The 14,923-nt window shown below is 42.7% G+C and overlaps 1 protein-coding gene across 1 annotated transcript in view; it reads right to left on the minus strand.

Annotated features, from left to right (window-relative positions):
* tbc1d10ab (TBC1 domain family, member 10Ab) overlaps positions 1-14,923 on the minus strand; it is a 39,036-nt gene that overhangs the window by 12,668 nt on the left and 11,445 nt on the right. Inside the window, exons 2-5 of the mRNA XM_060908312.1 lie at positions 3,119-3,218; positions 1,904-2,011; positions 1,631-1,737; positions 1,389-1,503 (exon numbers count right to left, since the gene is read on the minus strand). Of these exons, the coding sequence (XP_060764295.1) occupies positions 1,389-1,503; positions 1,631-1,737; positions 1,904-2,011; positions 3,119-3,218 (430 nt within the window). The remainder of the gene's footprint in view (positions 1-1,388; positions 1,504-1,630; positions 1,738-1,903; positions 2,012-3,118; positions 3,219-14,923) is intronic.

Below are 14,923 nucleotides of genomic sequence, written 5' to 3' on the forward strand. Positions count from 1 at the left end.
TTAGCCCCTCCCACGTATTTCAATAATAATACAACAGTCTATTTTCCAGGTCACTTTTCTTGTCTAAACTATTTTTCTATCTACAGTGTCTAACTCAAACAGTTAGTTTTCCCTATGCTGATATCGGCACTCCCCCCCCCAGAGTTTTTAAAAATAATATTCTACCACACCATAAGAAGGCGCGGCTACACCTGGGAATGAAGTGATTGACAGCTTTGGCTGGAAGAGACCGGCTGCAGGACCTGCACTGCACCCTGTCCATGCACCTACTCATTTGAACTTTTCTGGACTCATGCACCAATACAAATTGTTCGCCATTTCTATTACAAACATTCAAAATATCAAGAGGTTCCAAAGGAAAAGGCTTGGTTAATTGTATTCGCTACCTAGCCATATAGCAGAGTTCTCCAGAAAATCTGACGTAGCTGGCTTTTAAAAAAAAGTAGTAGGTGGGTCTGGAATTTGTGGTGGCAAAGCTGCCGTGACGCACCAGAGGCACGCTAATACTAAAGGGGTCTGGGGGCATGCTCCCCCAGAAAATTTTGAAATTTACATCCCTTCTGGTGCATTCTCAGCTAATAAATTAACCATTTCCCTGTAAAATATGAAATTTCCCTCCAGATGTGTGTGTGCTTGGCTTTTTCAGTTACCCTTTGTAGTACGCTGCCTGGCTCTGTAACATAACTACATACGCTACAGCGTGGTCACATGGTCTGGCTCAGCCAATCAGAGCACATGAATCAATCAACAAATGCAGCTTCACTGCCGGTCATGCTTGACCCGAATCGAAGATAGTTTCATGGTGGAATAATTGGATTTGCAGCAAAGACGATATTTAAAAAAAAAAAAAAAAAACACGCTTGAACATTAAAAGGCAAGGGTTTTTTTTTCCCCTCTGGGATTGAGTAGCTGGTGCAGACCATCTGTGTAGGTGGAGAAAACCGCCGGACGCCGGCGCTTGTGGACTTCTCTGCATATAGCAACATTATATTTAGTATTAAATGACATCCAGCCAGCCACCTATTGAAATTTGCATAAAAGCTATTTGTTAGTGAACATATACACTACCAATAATATTAGGATGGATTTTATGAGTAGATTAGTTTACAGACTAGCCATGTGTCCCAAATAATGAATCATTAACTCACCAGTATGATGAATGAGTAATGTTAGTTCCATCAATGTGAGCAAATTTCCAGTTCATGTGATAACTTTCCTTCCTAGACAGCCCGTGTTATATACCCATACTAATAACTACCACTGAATATCTTGATTTTTACATTTCTAGGAGTCAAAACTGTACGAATCCGAAACAACTTCACTTCACGAGGGTTGCCAGTTGTAAATTGTTAACTTATTTACATTGAGTGTGAAGTGTGTGTGCCAACCTCAGCAGGCATATGCATGAGCAGCACAGCAGCGATGGGAGCCTGAGCCTGGCAGTAACCCTCCTCCGGCCGATAAAGTGTGTAAGCCTTCAACACTCGGAAAAGATCCTGCTGCCTGCACGCAAAGTCATGAAGGGTTTGTTTTGACCCGTGGTCTCCTCATACAGCGAGCAAAACACACAACATCCACAAAAACGGGCGACACGTATAAACACACACAGTCATTAAAGGTTGGTTCTGACCCGTGTCCTCCTCGTGCAGCGAACATTTCGTGAAAGGGAAATTGACGATGGAGATCCTTCTCGATCACATCCACCCATTTTGGCTCTCCACATTCACTGTCCAGTTCCTAACACACACACACACACACACACAGTAAAAAGAAGTATTTTTCCTAGAGAAACACTACGTGCTGAACACTGAAGAACATCAGTTTGCTCTGTGCTGCTGAGTAAAACGACTCCAAGCAGGTTGGAGAACTCAAGACATTCAGACGTTGTATGATGGCTCCTTACCTGGAACTTGCCTGGATTCTGCTCCCTTTTCACCTTTCCTCCAGACAGATAGAGCCAGGCACGACCTCTCAAAGATGGAGGAATGCCCTTCTGACACCGCAGCTTTACCTACAGAGTCACGTTTAGAAATCAGTACACACGTTCTGTTCTAGTATCTCAGCAACATCTTACAGAAAATAAACCTTGAAAGATCACCAGTAAAAGGTGACAACACTTTCTTCATTTCTCCTGCGTTTGTTTTAGACTTTGTCTCTTTAATTTTAGTGCTACATTTTGAAATTTGTGGACGACACCGCTGTCTACTGACTTCACATAATTTCATGATTAAAAGTTTATTTAAATCCCGAAAAGTCCAATGGGACAGTGTTCAAAATAATACAACTTCTCTATCTTTAGCATGTACGCATCCGTTTATAACAACGTAATACATGGTGGTGTAGTGGTTAGCATTGTCGCCTCACAGCAAGAAGGTTCCGGGTTCGAACCCAGCGGCCCACGAGGGCTTTTCTGTGTGGAGTTTACATGTTCTCCCCGTGTCTGCATGGGTTTCCTCCGGGTGCTCCGGTTTCCCCCACAGTCCAAAGACATGCAGTTAGGTTGATGTGGGGCGGCCTTGGGCTGAGGTGCCCTTGAGCGAGGTTCCTGACCCCTGATTGCTGCCCACTGCTGTGCGCGCGCGTTCACTGCTTCAGATGGGTTAAATGCAGAGGAGGAATTTCACTGTGCTTGAAGTGTGCATGTGACAAATAAAGGTTTCTTCTTTTTTTTTTTTAAAAACAATCGTGACACAAATGTGATAACCAGTACATTCCTGTTTAGTAATAATAATACAATAACACTAATTAATCATTATCCTTTATGGAGCTAAATCAAGTGGATGCGTGTGTGTGTTCTCAACTCTTGGTCAGGTGTATAAAATACTGGAAATGTTTGCATGATTTCCAACTTAAAATATAATAAATAAAAGGCGTAAAACCAGGATATGGGTGGGTGTGGCCTAATATTCTAATGCCCATGCCTGATTGACAGCCCTGTCTGAGAAGGATGTGAGCAACACCAGCCTTGTGATTAGCAAGAGTGAAATTTACAGAAGCATTTATATATGTTTAACCCCACCCACTTTTCAGGAGCTGGGGGGGGGGGGGGGGGGGGGGGGGCGGCACACCCCACAAAACACCATACTGGTGACTTTAACGTCCTGATGTACGAGCCCACCTTCTTGTGTTTCTTGCTCATCCACTTATCCCAGCTGTTCAGCATCTCCAGCCACTTCACCTCTCTTTGTCTCAGCACCTCAGGAGGGATGTCCTCGGCTCTGTAGGGGACATCGTAAACCCGTTATTTTGTAAAATAAAATAAAATTCAAGAACAGTACAGAACTACTCTGCGCTTTTTCAGGCTAAAGACGGTGCGTTTGCATGCAGAAGCAGCTCCAATGTGAATGCCATTGTTTGTATACTTGCAAGCGTACCTTAAGTACGTCTGGAGAACATTCACTAGAAGGCACATCAGCCCCAAAACATCCCTGTCCATCAGGGTGAAATGTCATGCACGGTGATGTTACACACTCTCAAAGTGCCTTTTTAAAAATTCTCCACCATCGTCATCAATGTTGTCATGAGCTGCGTCTCTAATCCATCAACTCTAGAAGACTGGTCCTTAAAAACAGACCTTTCAGTAGATTTGAAAGTGAGGAGAGATTTTTTTTAAATTTCAATACTAACAGGTAAACCAGCTAGCGTTAGTACTCGTTAATGGTCTGGAATAGTGCATAAGGATGCGATTTGAAACAACGCTAGTTTGTTTAGTGAGTTGTGGATGCCGTGACACATGGAGCTACACCATTAGTAATGATGGTATTGCATCACAAGGACATGTAGGTGTGAAGTGCTGATGACTGACACAAACAATGCTCCAAAACAACCTCAGGATATGTGCGGCAGCCATCTTGCAAACGGAGTTAAGCAACGGCAACCATCGCATCTTTTGGAAACGCATGATTGACTTGCGTCAGCTTGATTAACCGAGAAAAGAGGTTGTTTTTCCCCACTATAAGAGCAGGACAACTCTACCATTTTAAACTTCATGCCAAGCACAGCTGTAACGCTGCCATAATTCATACTTATGATTTCCTCATAATCAGATAAAGCCATTTCGGAGACCGCTGCCATGACTTCTGTAAAACGAGTATTTCTTAAGGATCACCACTTTCTAAAAATTAGTGTCTGATTGGTTTTTCATTTTCAATATACTTCCAATATCAATAACAAAAGTACAAGTCATTAACTAGTGCTGAAATTCTCACTGAAACTGAGTCGAGACTCTGAAAACTCCTGTTAAATTATGTGAAACTTCAGGGACTCAGTGAAGGGTTGTGCGTTTTAAGGAGAATGTATGGTATCTAAAGCCCGGCGCACACAGGCGGTTTCTTGTCGCAAGTGTATTGAAATTTCTGGACGCAAGTTTCCCCTCTTGCGTAGCTGCATATGTGCATTATCTGCGACCAGTGGGTGATTTGGGGAGGGGGATGCAAGTCGCATGGAAATCACGTGACTACTTCGCGGGCAGGGATTGGCTTAGCCTTTAGAGGCGATCGCTTCGTTATAGCAAAGACACACACACGCGGTGACATCTCTGCAACAAGTCAGCGACTGGCAATTTTTTGTCATAGAATATCAAGCATGTTTGATACCTGCGATCTGTTGCAAAAAAAAAAAAAATAAATAACCCTTGCAAATATCTGCACACAAAGCAATTTTTCCCTTGTATTAAAAAGTTGCGCAACCAAGCGACGAGGAGAGAAACCAACAAAACACCCGTGTGCGCCAGGATTAATACAAATATGACATCAAATTAGATCAGATCAGACAACAGACAGAAACCTGCGTCAAATCCAATCCGACACCAACCCAGTATCAGCTCCGATGCCGATTTTCAAAATCGGATTGGCACAACCTTCCTAAAATAAAAAGAACCGTGATATTCAACACACGCACTCAAATTTAGCAGACGACCCGGGAAGTAAAGGTGGATGAAATGACAAAAATATATCACATCGCTATAACGGAAGGCATTTCTACTATGAAATCAAATTTATTTACTAAATAGTTTGTACAATTTTTAAAAGAAAGTTTTTAAGATCAAATTGGCTGCTTCTTGCCAAATTTAGTTTAAACAAAAAGCCATAAAAATCAATCATGATACTGATATCTGTGGGGGGTATATTGCAAAAAATTGATCATAATCTGTGAATCTGATAATCATCTCCCCAGATCTACGAAAGGAAGGCAGTATTTTGGACACAGCTTATACTGTTGAGATAAAATCTACCCCAATGTAAAGGCACAAGTTTAAAGCAGCATTCCGCAAGTTTTCTAAAAAGAATAACAATCCCACAATTACTCACTCCGAGTGTTTCGGAGGAAGGGGGGACCTTGCGCGCCAACTGAGAAGTTAAAAATGTGTTCTCCACAAATACAGTATAAGAAAAACTGGATGGTTCACATCATACATCATAATTAAATCTTCCAACGATCGGGACATGAACAATTTAATCTCGGTTTTTCCCCAGTGTCAGGTCAGGGGAGGTCATGTTTCTGAGTAACACACTAACCCCCCAGGGCCCAGTGTGTGTTTGTGTGTGTGAGAAAGACAGGGAGAGATCCCAGAGCTTCTTCGTGATGAAAAGCAGCCTTTATTAAACACACCCTCAGCGTGAGTAATCGCATCAGGAGCTGTGCGAGTGGGAGAGCATGGAAAGAACTGCATCATCATCATGGGAGAGAAAGTAAGAATTCCGCCCTTGTCAGGGGTGCGTGTTTCCCTGCGACTCCACTGCACATCCTGATACAATCAACAAATCATATTAATAAGCATGTCACGATTCACCCAGTTCACGATACAATTTGATTTTTTTTTTTGGGAATTATTTTTCTGTACTTTATCAACTTAAAAATTAATTTTGATAAAAAAAATTTTGAACAATAATTATTTACTAACACGTACAAAGGTTTGAGTAAAATACAGGACTCCAGATTACGACTAAATTTTATAACATGGCACACCAGTGCAACTTGCAAACATGACCCCATTTTAAAAAATAGAACTTGATAAATATTGTACATCATTAGAAACACCAAGAAGGAGTGAGAACACACACCTGCATGTGTGTGATTAGAATAGAGAGTTAACAGCACGTTTCCACTGCAGTGAATTTTGCTTTGCTCTCATTCAGAGTATAAGAGGGTGAAAGTTGTCTGTTCATTGAATAACTGGAAGCGGTGTCGCGCAAGGACGCTGCAAGGCAACTCGGACTATGGCAAGCGGCAACTATGAACAGGAGTGAAGACAGTGGTTGGTGTTCTAAACCAGGGGTCACCAAACTTTTCTCTCTGGGGGCCACATTGTCGTTCCCGACTGTGATGGGGGGGGCTGGGTCAGCTATATAACATAGAATTGTATGACCCAGACAAATATGACCACCAGCAGGCCTCATTGTGTAGTAGAGATTACTAGCCTGGCACGGCCATCCCCACTACTATATCCACACTACTATATCCCACACTTGATTCCTGGCACATGTTTATCTTTACTAGTGGTTTGCAAAAGTAGTAATCGAGTCTTCACACGAGCAATTCCAGCGTTATGGACGTGACACTTGAACTCAAAATGGCAACAAATGACCCAGTGCATGTTTTATTGTCTCCCAGTATTTAAACAGGTGTTGCATATTTTAAGGCTGTACCATACTGGAGAAGTGATAGAACAAGAACAATTCCCATAGTACATCTAGGACATGCCAGAAAATGCCAATAAAAGACGCGTTATGGATGTGACAGAAAAAGTATCACTTTTCTTGGGTGACTGTACATTTTTATCAAACTCTGTGAAATTGTAAACCTAATGTCGAAATGGAGAGATCCATTTGATAGAGGGGTCCAAGGTGAATATTAAAAAAATCTTTGTTTAAAATATTTTGTATTTCATGCAGAGTTTCGGAAGGAAAAGTCAGCGTTATGGATGCGACGAAATTCCGTTATGGATGGGACGCGTCTGAAATAGACATGGCATATGTTTAGAAAATCAGCAATTTAACCACCATAACCCTTTGAAAAACTCTCTAAATATCAGCTAAAACTATCAAAGTTCTTAAATAATATTTAAGATGGCTATTGTTTTGCTGTTTTGTGGATTTTAGCATACATTTCTGTGGCTTGTGGCAATAATATAGAATTGTACATGATCAAAGTTGATTTTAGCTTGGGGTTTTACATTATAAGAAAGAAAGACTGACAGTGACATATTAGGTTGGTTACAAATTGGTTCAACTTATTCACATCTGTAAAATACAGGCCTAGGTGAGATCTCTGGGAGTGGTTTTGATGTATTACATGTTGCTTTATTTTTGCATGGTGAGGTTGACATTTACATGGAATTGCCCACGCTTTGTTTTAATTTGAAATACCACATATTCCATTTATTTATTTTCTAATAAAAATAACATCAAAGCTGTCAAGGTAAGAAACATCTGCCTAGTTGAGGTGATTGACACTGGCAAAGGTGAGTGGAAAATTATAAATTGTAGGTAGGCCTGTTGATATTATTAATAATAATAATAATAATAATAATAATAATAATAAGTGTGCAGCACTTAATAAAGGTCAGATAAATAGGCCTATAAAATAAATACATTTTAAAAAAACAGTGAAATTATAATAATATGAGCAATAGATCACAGCAGTTGTGTTGTGTCCTGCACGTCATTGCTCTCATCCATGGCCAAAGCAAAAAACTCGAATTCTGACGCTCTCTCATTCAGCTGGTCATACACGTTGTCCCCCAAATCTTCGGTTCGCCTGGTCATAGTAGGTACGGAGAGACTCACCGCATTGAGCGCATCCTTCTTGTCCACAGCACCTCCTCGGCCACAGCAAGCATGCATACTTTAACAAAGTCCCCATCAGTAAACGGCTTTCCATGGGGAGCTAGTAGGTGAGCTACCTTATAGCTAGCTCGGACAGCAGCCTGGTTGATCTGGGTTTGGTGAAGGAATACATTCAGTTGTGCAGCCAGTCCGCATTTCATCCTCTGAATCCTGTCTTCTCTTGTTTGCCCTCGCAAACTAGCATACTCTTTCGTAGTGACGACGCAGATTATATTCTTTGAAAACCGGCACACTTTCTTTACATACAAGACAAACTGCACGGTCCTTACACTGAACGAAAAAATAATTGGTGGTCCGCTGTTCTTTAAAAACTCTGCACTCTCTGTCAGCTTTTCGCTGACCGCTAGCCATTTTGCTGTCCTGAACACTGACAGTTCTCTGCGCGTGCGCTGCCTGTCACTGCTTGATCGCAAGCATATGATGAAAATTCGGAAACTACGAATAGTTCATTTTATAACTAAATATCAATTTTAATTGATAAAATCAACAAAATACAAGATGCAGACATGTTGTTATTTGCCAAAAAGCAATTAAAAAAAAAAAAAATAGGCCATGACCACTTTTGGGGATTGCCTCATAGGGTCGGTTCAAGTGGTGGGGGGCCGGTCAAAGGGGGGTGGCGGGCCGGAGTCGGCCCGCGGGCCGTAGTTTGATGACCCCTGTTCTAAACAGAAGGTTGCTGCCTTGTTGCCGCCATGTCGTGATAGGCGGGTTTCTCTTAAAGGCTGATTTATACTTCTGCGTCGAATCTACACCGTAGGGCAGTGTAACACACTCAGAGGAAAGAGCTATCCACCCATTTCTGCATACATCGGCAATGTACTTGACAGGGGAGAGAGAGAAGGGGGGAAAAAAAAACCTCACCCCTCCCTCCCTCCCTGAGAGCACAGGCCCACGGATGGCTGCGGCATCATCAGGATTCGCGCTAGTGATCTCTGGATGACTGCGTTTCTGTTGTGCCACTCAGGAGCCCCATATTTCTAAGGGTGGTATCTCACTGGGCTGCGACAAGTTGGAGACACCACAATTGCAATAAAATGTGCAAATTTTCACTTGGAATCACACTGAATTGATATTCGCACATTTTACCGCAATTGTGTCTCCAACTAGTCACAGGCTGTCGCAGCCCAGTGAGATACACTCGCACTTCCTGTCTCACGGAAACTGACTTGAGAAGGGTTTGCGACGCCTTTGCGGCTATTTTGAGAGAAATTTTGTCGCACGAATTTTTTGAACATGTTCAAAATTTCAGCGACGAAGGAGCGACACTTTGCGACTCATGCGAGGAAATTGAGAAGCCCCGCGAAAGTTTCAAGGCACTTTTGAAACACTCTCACGAATGACGTTCGCAATTTGTCGCAGCTCAGTGAGATACTGGCTCATGATGAAGGAACATTGATGTACAGTTTTGATACCTATAAAGTCTGGAAATACACTGATTAGTAAAGAGACAGGTCCTCTCTCTCAAGGCAGATTGCTGCAGAGGCGATAGATGGTTGTTAGGTTGTGCGTTTCCCTCGGACAGATGACTTCTCGTGGCCATTTTAATTTTTGTTCTGAAGGCAGAACGCACACACTGGAGACTGGAATGACCAGCACCACTTCATCTGGAGTCAAGAGACAGACCACCAACACCGCGAGCACAGATTATCGACAGTGATGGGTGAGATTTACATAACAATTGCCCTCAGTGTTCTAATCTGTCAAAAGGGTGGACAGCGTTCTGATTTTTCTGTCATTGTTGAGAGAGCAAGAGAGAGAGATAAAATGCCAGAGAGAGAGAGAGAGAGAGAGAGAGAGAGAGAACTAGATAGAACTCGACGCCAATGGCGTCGATGGGGATGCCTCCGCCCAGTAGACTACACGCCTTATTAAGCTGTGATTTGGGGATGGACATTTGACCTCACAGTAATCTTGACCTGGTGAAATTACTTGTATTAGCCTTGGAGATATTGTGTTCACAAGGTTTTCAGACAGACATTTGACCTCACAGTGACCTTGACCTTAGACCTTTTGATCTGAAAATCTAATCAGTTCATGTTTGTCCCAAAGCGCACAAATGGTGCAAATGGTGAAAGTTTGGTGAAATTCCTTTCATTAGCCTTTGAGATATCGCGTTCACAAGGTTTCGGGACGCACGCATGGACGGACAACCGGAAAACATAATGCCTCCTGCACCTTATGGTGGCGGAGGCATAAAACAATGCCAGGTAGAGAGAGGAGATAAAAATAAATGCCAGGTGTATATATATATGAGAGAGAGAGAGAGAGAGAGAGAGAGAGAGAGAGAGAGAGAGAGAGAGAGGAGATAATGCCAGGTAGAGAGAGAGAGAGGAAATAATGCCAGGTAGAGAGAGATAAAATGCCAGGTAGAGAGAGAGAGAGAGAGACAAAGGAGATAATGCCAGGTAGAGAGAGAGAGAGAGAGAGAGAAAAATGCCAGGTAGAGAGAGACAAAGGAGATAATGCCAGGTAGGTAGAGAGAGAGAGATAAAATGCCAGGTAGAGAGAGAGAATGCCAGGTAGAGAGAAATAAAATGCCAGGTAGAGAGAGAGAGAGAGAGAGAGAGAGATAATGCCAGGTAGGCTTGTACTACACACTCCGTGAACATGGATTAAAAGGGCTGGATTATGACCCTATCAGATTACAGGATAGTGTAGCTGTACGGTCACATGAAAGCGAAACGACACCCTGGCTGACTTTTTTTTGTGGTCTGTAATTTAAATAAATAAATAAAAAACCCACGCAGGCCGCTTACAGCATTTAAGGAGCGTCACTGTGGCCTTCCACAGGAAATGCACGCTCAGGGCAAACAGGAAACCCTGAACCATGGAAAGAACTTTCCCCTTGTTCTCCTTCTTCCCCTTCCTCCCCTGTGCACTTCCTGGAACTTAGCACACAACTGCACATCAAAACCACCAGCTGAGAGAAGAGAAACCTCACACCGTACAGACGAGGAGCTTGTCAGGAGCGAGGTTTTCTGGTGCAAGCGATTTACATCTAATTATTTCTACAGACACAGAAGGAAAGAGGATGAAAGGACGGGAGGAGGAAGAAAATGTGAAGAGAAAGGACAGAAGAAGGAGAAATGAGGAAGGAGAGAAAAAACAAGTCGCTCAAGGAAAACATGAGAAAGAAAAAAGGGATTGAAAGAAAAAGTATAAAACAATATGTAAATAAGGGGGAAAAAAAAAATTGTTTGAAAGCAAAACCAGACAGAATCCTTAATAAAAACCAGTGCTAAAATATTAGTATTTTGAAAGCCAGACAGTTCTGTATTTATTTTGTTTTGACTCCATTTGCAGTAGGAGTTGAATCCGATTCGATTTGGAGTGTTACAGATGAAAATAATTTCTCAAAGAACTTTGCTGATCTAATTACCAGATTAACTCACTTCCTACGTCACCAAACCAGACACAGGATTAAAAAGTCAGTCCAGAACGCTCTCTCTCTCTCTCTTTCTGAAGGATGAACACACCAAACTAACTCAGAAGTGCATGTGGAGTCCTGCAAGGGCGTATTTATAAGAAATTATACACTCCTCAAACTTCAGCAGAAAAATCCCAGCAATAAAACTCCACTATAACCTCCAGACATGTGACAAAAACTTGTGAGTGTCCTCGTGATCTATAATGAGTGATGGTTAACCAACTTACTGCTCACCTGAGCGGTGTTCATTTTCCCCCTAAAAGATTTTAACATCAAATCAGACAGGATGCATTATAATACCTGTGATGTCTCAGGAGAGAGATACTTTTGTTCGCGTTACAGGGTTAAATCTGGGCACTGATCTGATAAATACACCTCGAGGCCTGACTGTCTTCATCACAGCCTGGTTTCTCACAATTCAGAGTGAAAGGTCATTGGGTCAGGATTGAGGTGGTGATGTTTCCATGATGACTCAAAGACTGCAAAATGGACTCGACTTAAAAAGGAAAACAAATCTGCTTTCTGTCTCAGAGGAGCCGCCTCCAATTAAAGTGGACATACTGAGAACTAAAGCTGGAACGTTTGGAGATTATGTTCTGAGGAAAACGATCAAATCAGATGTTTTTATATAAATATAAAAAAAAGTCTACTAAAAAAAAAAAAAAAAAAAAGTGTGCAAAAGTAAGTGGACATCAGACCATCACATCCATATGAGATTCTACACAAAACTGTACAGAATTTCTCTGTGTACTGTAGCATTACATTTCCAGGCCTTTCAATTACATGAAACCTGCGACAGATAACGTCATAGGCGCCCAAATTAAGGTCAAGCACCCAAAATATGCTACCAAAAGTAAAACACCGAAATGTTGATTAAATAAACTTGGCTGCACAAAACTCAATGTCTTAACTTTCTTCTTTAAAAAACAAAAATTAGCGAGAATTAGCATATATTTCTTGTAATTGAAGCGAAATCCACACCATTCCCATGCTGTTCCGGGTTCATCAAACTAGCCATAAGCCTCTTGCGGAGCACGAATTCTCCAACGGCGATCGCCATGATTTCGTGGAGGAGCGAGACTCGCGTACCAATGACCAAAGCAGGATTTCCACATTAGCATCACGATAGTGCATGCTGGCAGACCGGCGACCTCTGGCCTTTTGCACAACAAGAATAGCCGAACATGCGCATCAAAACGGAAGGCAAAAAGCCAACAATGCGGCAGATTAAACACAAAGTTTGTTTCTCCACTGTTTCTACCCTGTATCATCTCATCTCGTTATCTCTAGCTGCTTTATCCTGTTCTACAGGGTCGCAGGCAAGCTGGAGCCTATCCCAGCTGACTACGGGCGAAAGGCGGGGTACACCCTGGACAAGTCGCCAGGTCATCACAGGGCTGACACATAGACACAGACAACCATTCACACTCACATTCACACCTACGCTCAATTTAGAGTCACCAGTTAACCTAACCTGCATGTCTTTGGACTGTGGGGGAAACCGGAGCACCCGGAGGAAACCCACGCGGACACGGGGAGAACATGCAAACTCTGCACAGAAAGGTCCTCGCTGGCCACGGGGCTCGAACCCAGGACCTTCTTGCTGTGAGGCGACAGCGCTAACCACTACTTCTACCTTGTATCATGACGGAAAAAGCCCAAATTCAGAAAATACAGGGTGTAGCCCAAATTACGCAATTGAAAGGCCTGATTTCGCAGGTGCTTTTATCCAGAACAATGTACAACATACTCAGAGCAACCTGGGGAGCAGTTGGGGGTTAGGTGCCTCTTAGTTCCAAGGCTGCTTCTCTAGCCATTAGGCCATGGCACCTATGGATTACCCTTCACTGGAAGTGAGAAGCTCAAACCTGTTCCAGCATGACAATGTCCCTGTGCACAAAGTGAGCTCCATGAAAACATGGTGTGTCAAGTCTGAACAAGGTCAAAGATCTTGTGTGTCCTGCACAGAGCCCTGACCTCAACCCGACCGAATACTTTTGGAATAAACTGGAACGATGACTGCACCCCAGGCCTCCTCATTCAACATCACTAATGCTCTTGTAGCTGAATGAGCACAAATCCCCACAGCCACACTTCAAAATCTAGTGGAAAGCCTTCCCAGAAGAATGGAGCTCATCCCGACAGGAAAAGGGGAATAAAACCGGAAAGGGATTTTCAAAGAGACAGTCAGTGACGGCGTAGCTCTCTCCAGCCCCGTCTAGTCCAGAAGGAACGATCTAAAGTGGGACACCTTGAGCAATAAATACTGCAAACTATATACAGAAGCCCATAGGTGTGAATGTGAGTGTGAATGGTTGTCTGTGTCTATGTGTCAGCCCTGTGATGACCTGGCGACTTGTCCAGGGTGTACCCCGCCTTTCGCCCGTAGTCAGCTGGGATAGGCTCCAGCTTGCCTGCGACCCTGTAGAAGGATAAAGCGGCTAGAGATAATGAGATGAGATATACAGAAGCTATATCCACCCTAGGAATACCGATCTATTTGCAAAGAAAGAATCCAAAACGGTGAGGAATTGACCGAGAAGAAGCAATTTTTGTTGAACTGCTCATTAAGGCTTAATTAGTCCATAACTTCATTAATAAATTGTAATGAAGCAAATCTGGGTAGAAGTTCTATGCACCCTAGGTACCCCTACCTTCATACCAGAAAGAATCAAAATTAGTGAAGAATTGGGGGCGCCGTGGCTCAGTTGACTAAGGCGCCATACCATAAATCCGGGGATCCGGGTTCAATTCCCGATCCCTCCCCGTCTCTCTCTCCAGCTCATTTCCTGTCTCTACATGGTCCTATCCAATAAAAGGTGAAAAAAGCCCCCCCCCCCCCCCCAAAAAAAAAAAAATCTTAAAGGGATAGTTCGGGATTTTTGACATGAATCCGTATGACATCCCCATCAATAGTGTCGTGCAAACACACTGACTTACCCCTGACAGCATCCTGAGAGTCCAGTTCTTGTCCAGTTTTGGTCCAGACGAAAGTAGTCCGGCAAGTTTGTTGGGGTCACGAAAGTAAAACATTTTTCGTCTCAAAACAGTACGTGTTCAAAAGAGTGATATATTTGCATCACAAAACCGTTGCCAAATAAAAAGTCAGACCTCGAAATCGCTTGGCACTATTTTCTCTCCCTTCTTATCACTGCGCGCTGCCGGCTTCATCCAGCTGTGGCTCCAGCTTCAAGGATAAGCTGGAGCCACATAAGTAGGAGTCCCGGCGGGTGGTTTGTATTCGATTCGTTTATATCCCGACCTTGTCAGATTTATGTTCATGGACCCGGTAAGCTGGTAAATTTTATTATTTATATATATATATATATATATATATATATATATATATATATATATATATATATATATATTTTTTTTTTACCAAATTCTAACAGAAAACGAGAGCGCCCGAAAGGGAAAACCGAGCCGAGCCGCCTCACGGCTGTAATGCAAATTGCTTTCCTCCTCAGTATACAAGTGCGCTTCCATGGCAGGGAAAAAGAAACTACCACTGCTACCTATGTAGTGCCTTATTTATACAAATAGGAGTCATTCAGGATTCAGCCATGTTTTTGCTCCGTGTCATGGCTGAATCCTGAATGACTCCTATTTGTATAAATAGGGCACTACATAGGCAGCAGTGGTA

This window comes from Neoarius graeffei, chromosome 25 (genome assembly GCF_027579695.1).
Source record: "Neoarius graeffei isolate fNeoGra1 chromosome 25, fNeoGra1.pri, whole genome shotgun sequence".
NCBI classification, from domain to species: domain Eukaryota; kingdom Metazoa; phylum Chordata; class Actinopteri; order Siluriformes; family Ariidae; genus Neoarius; species Neoarius graeffei.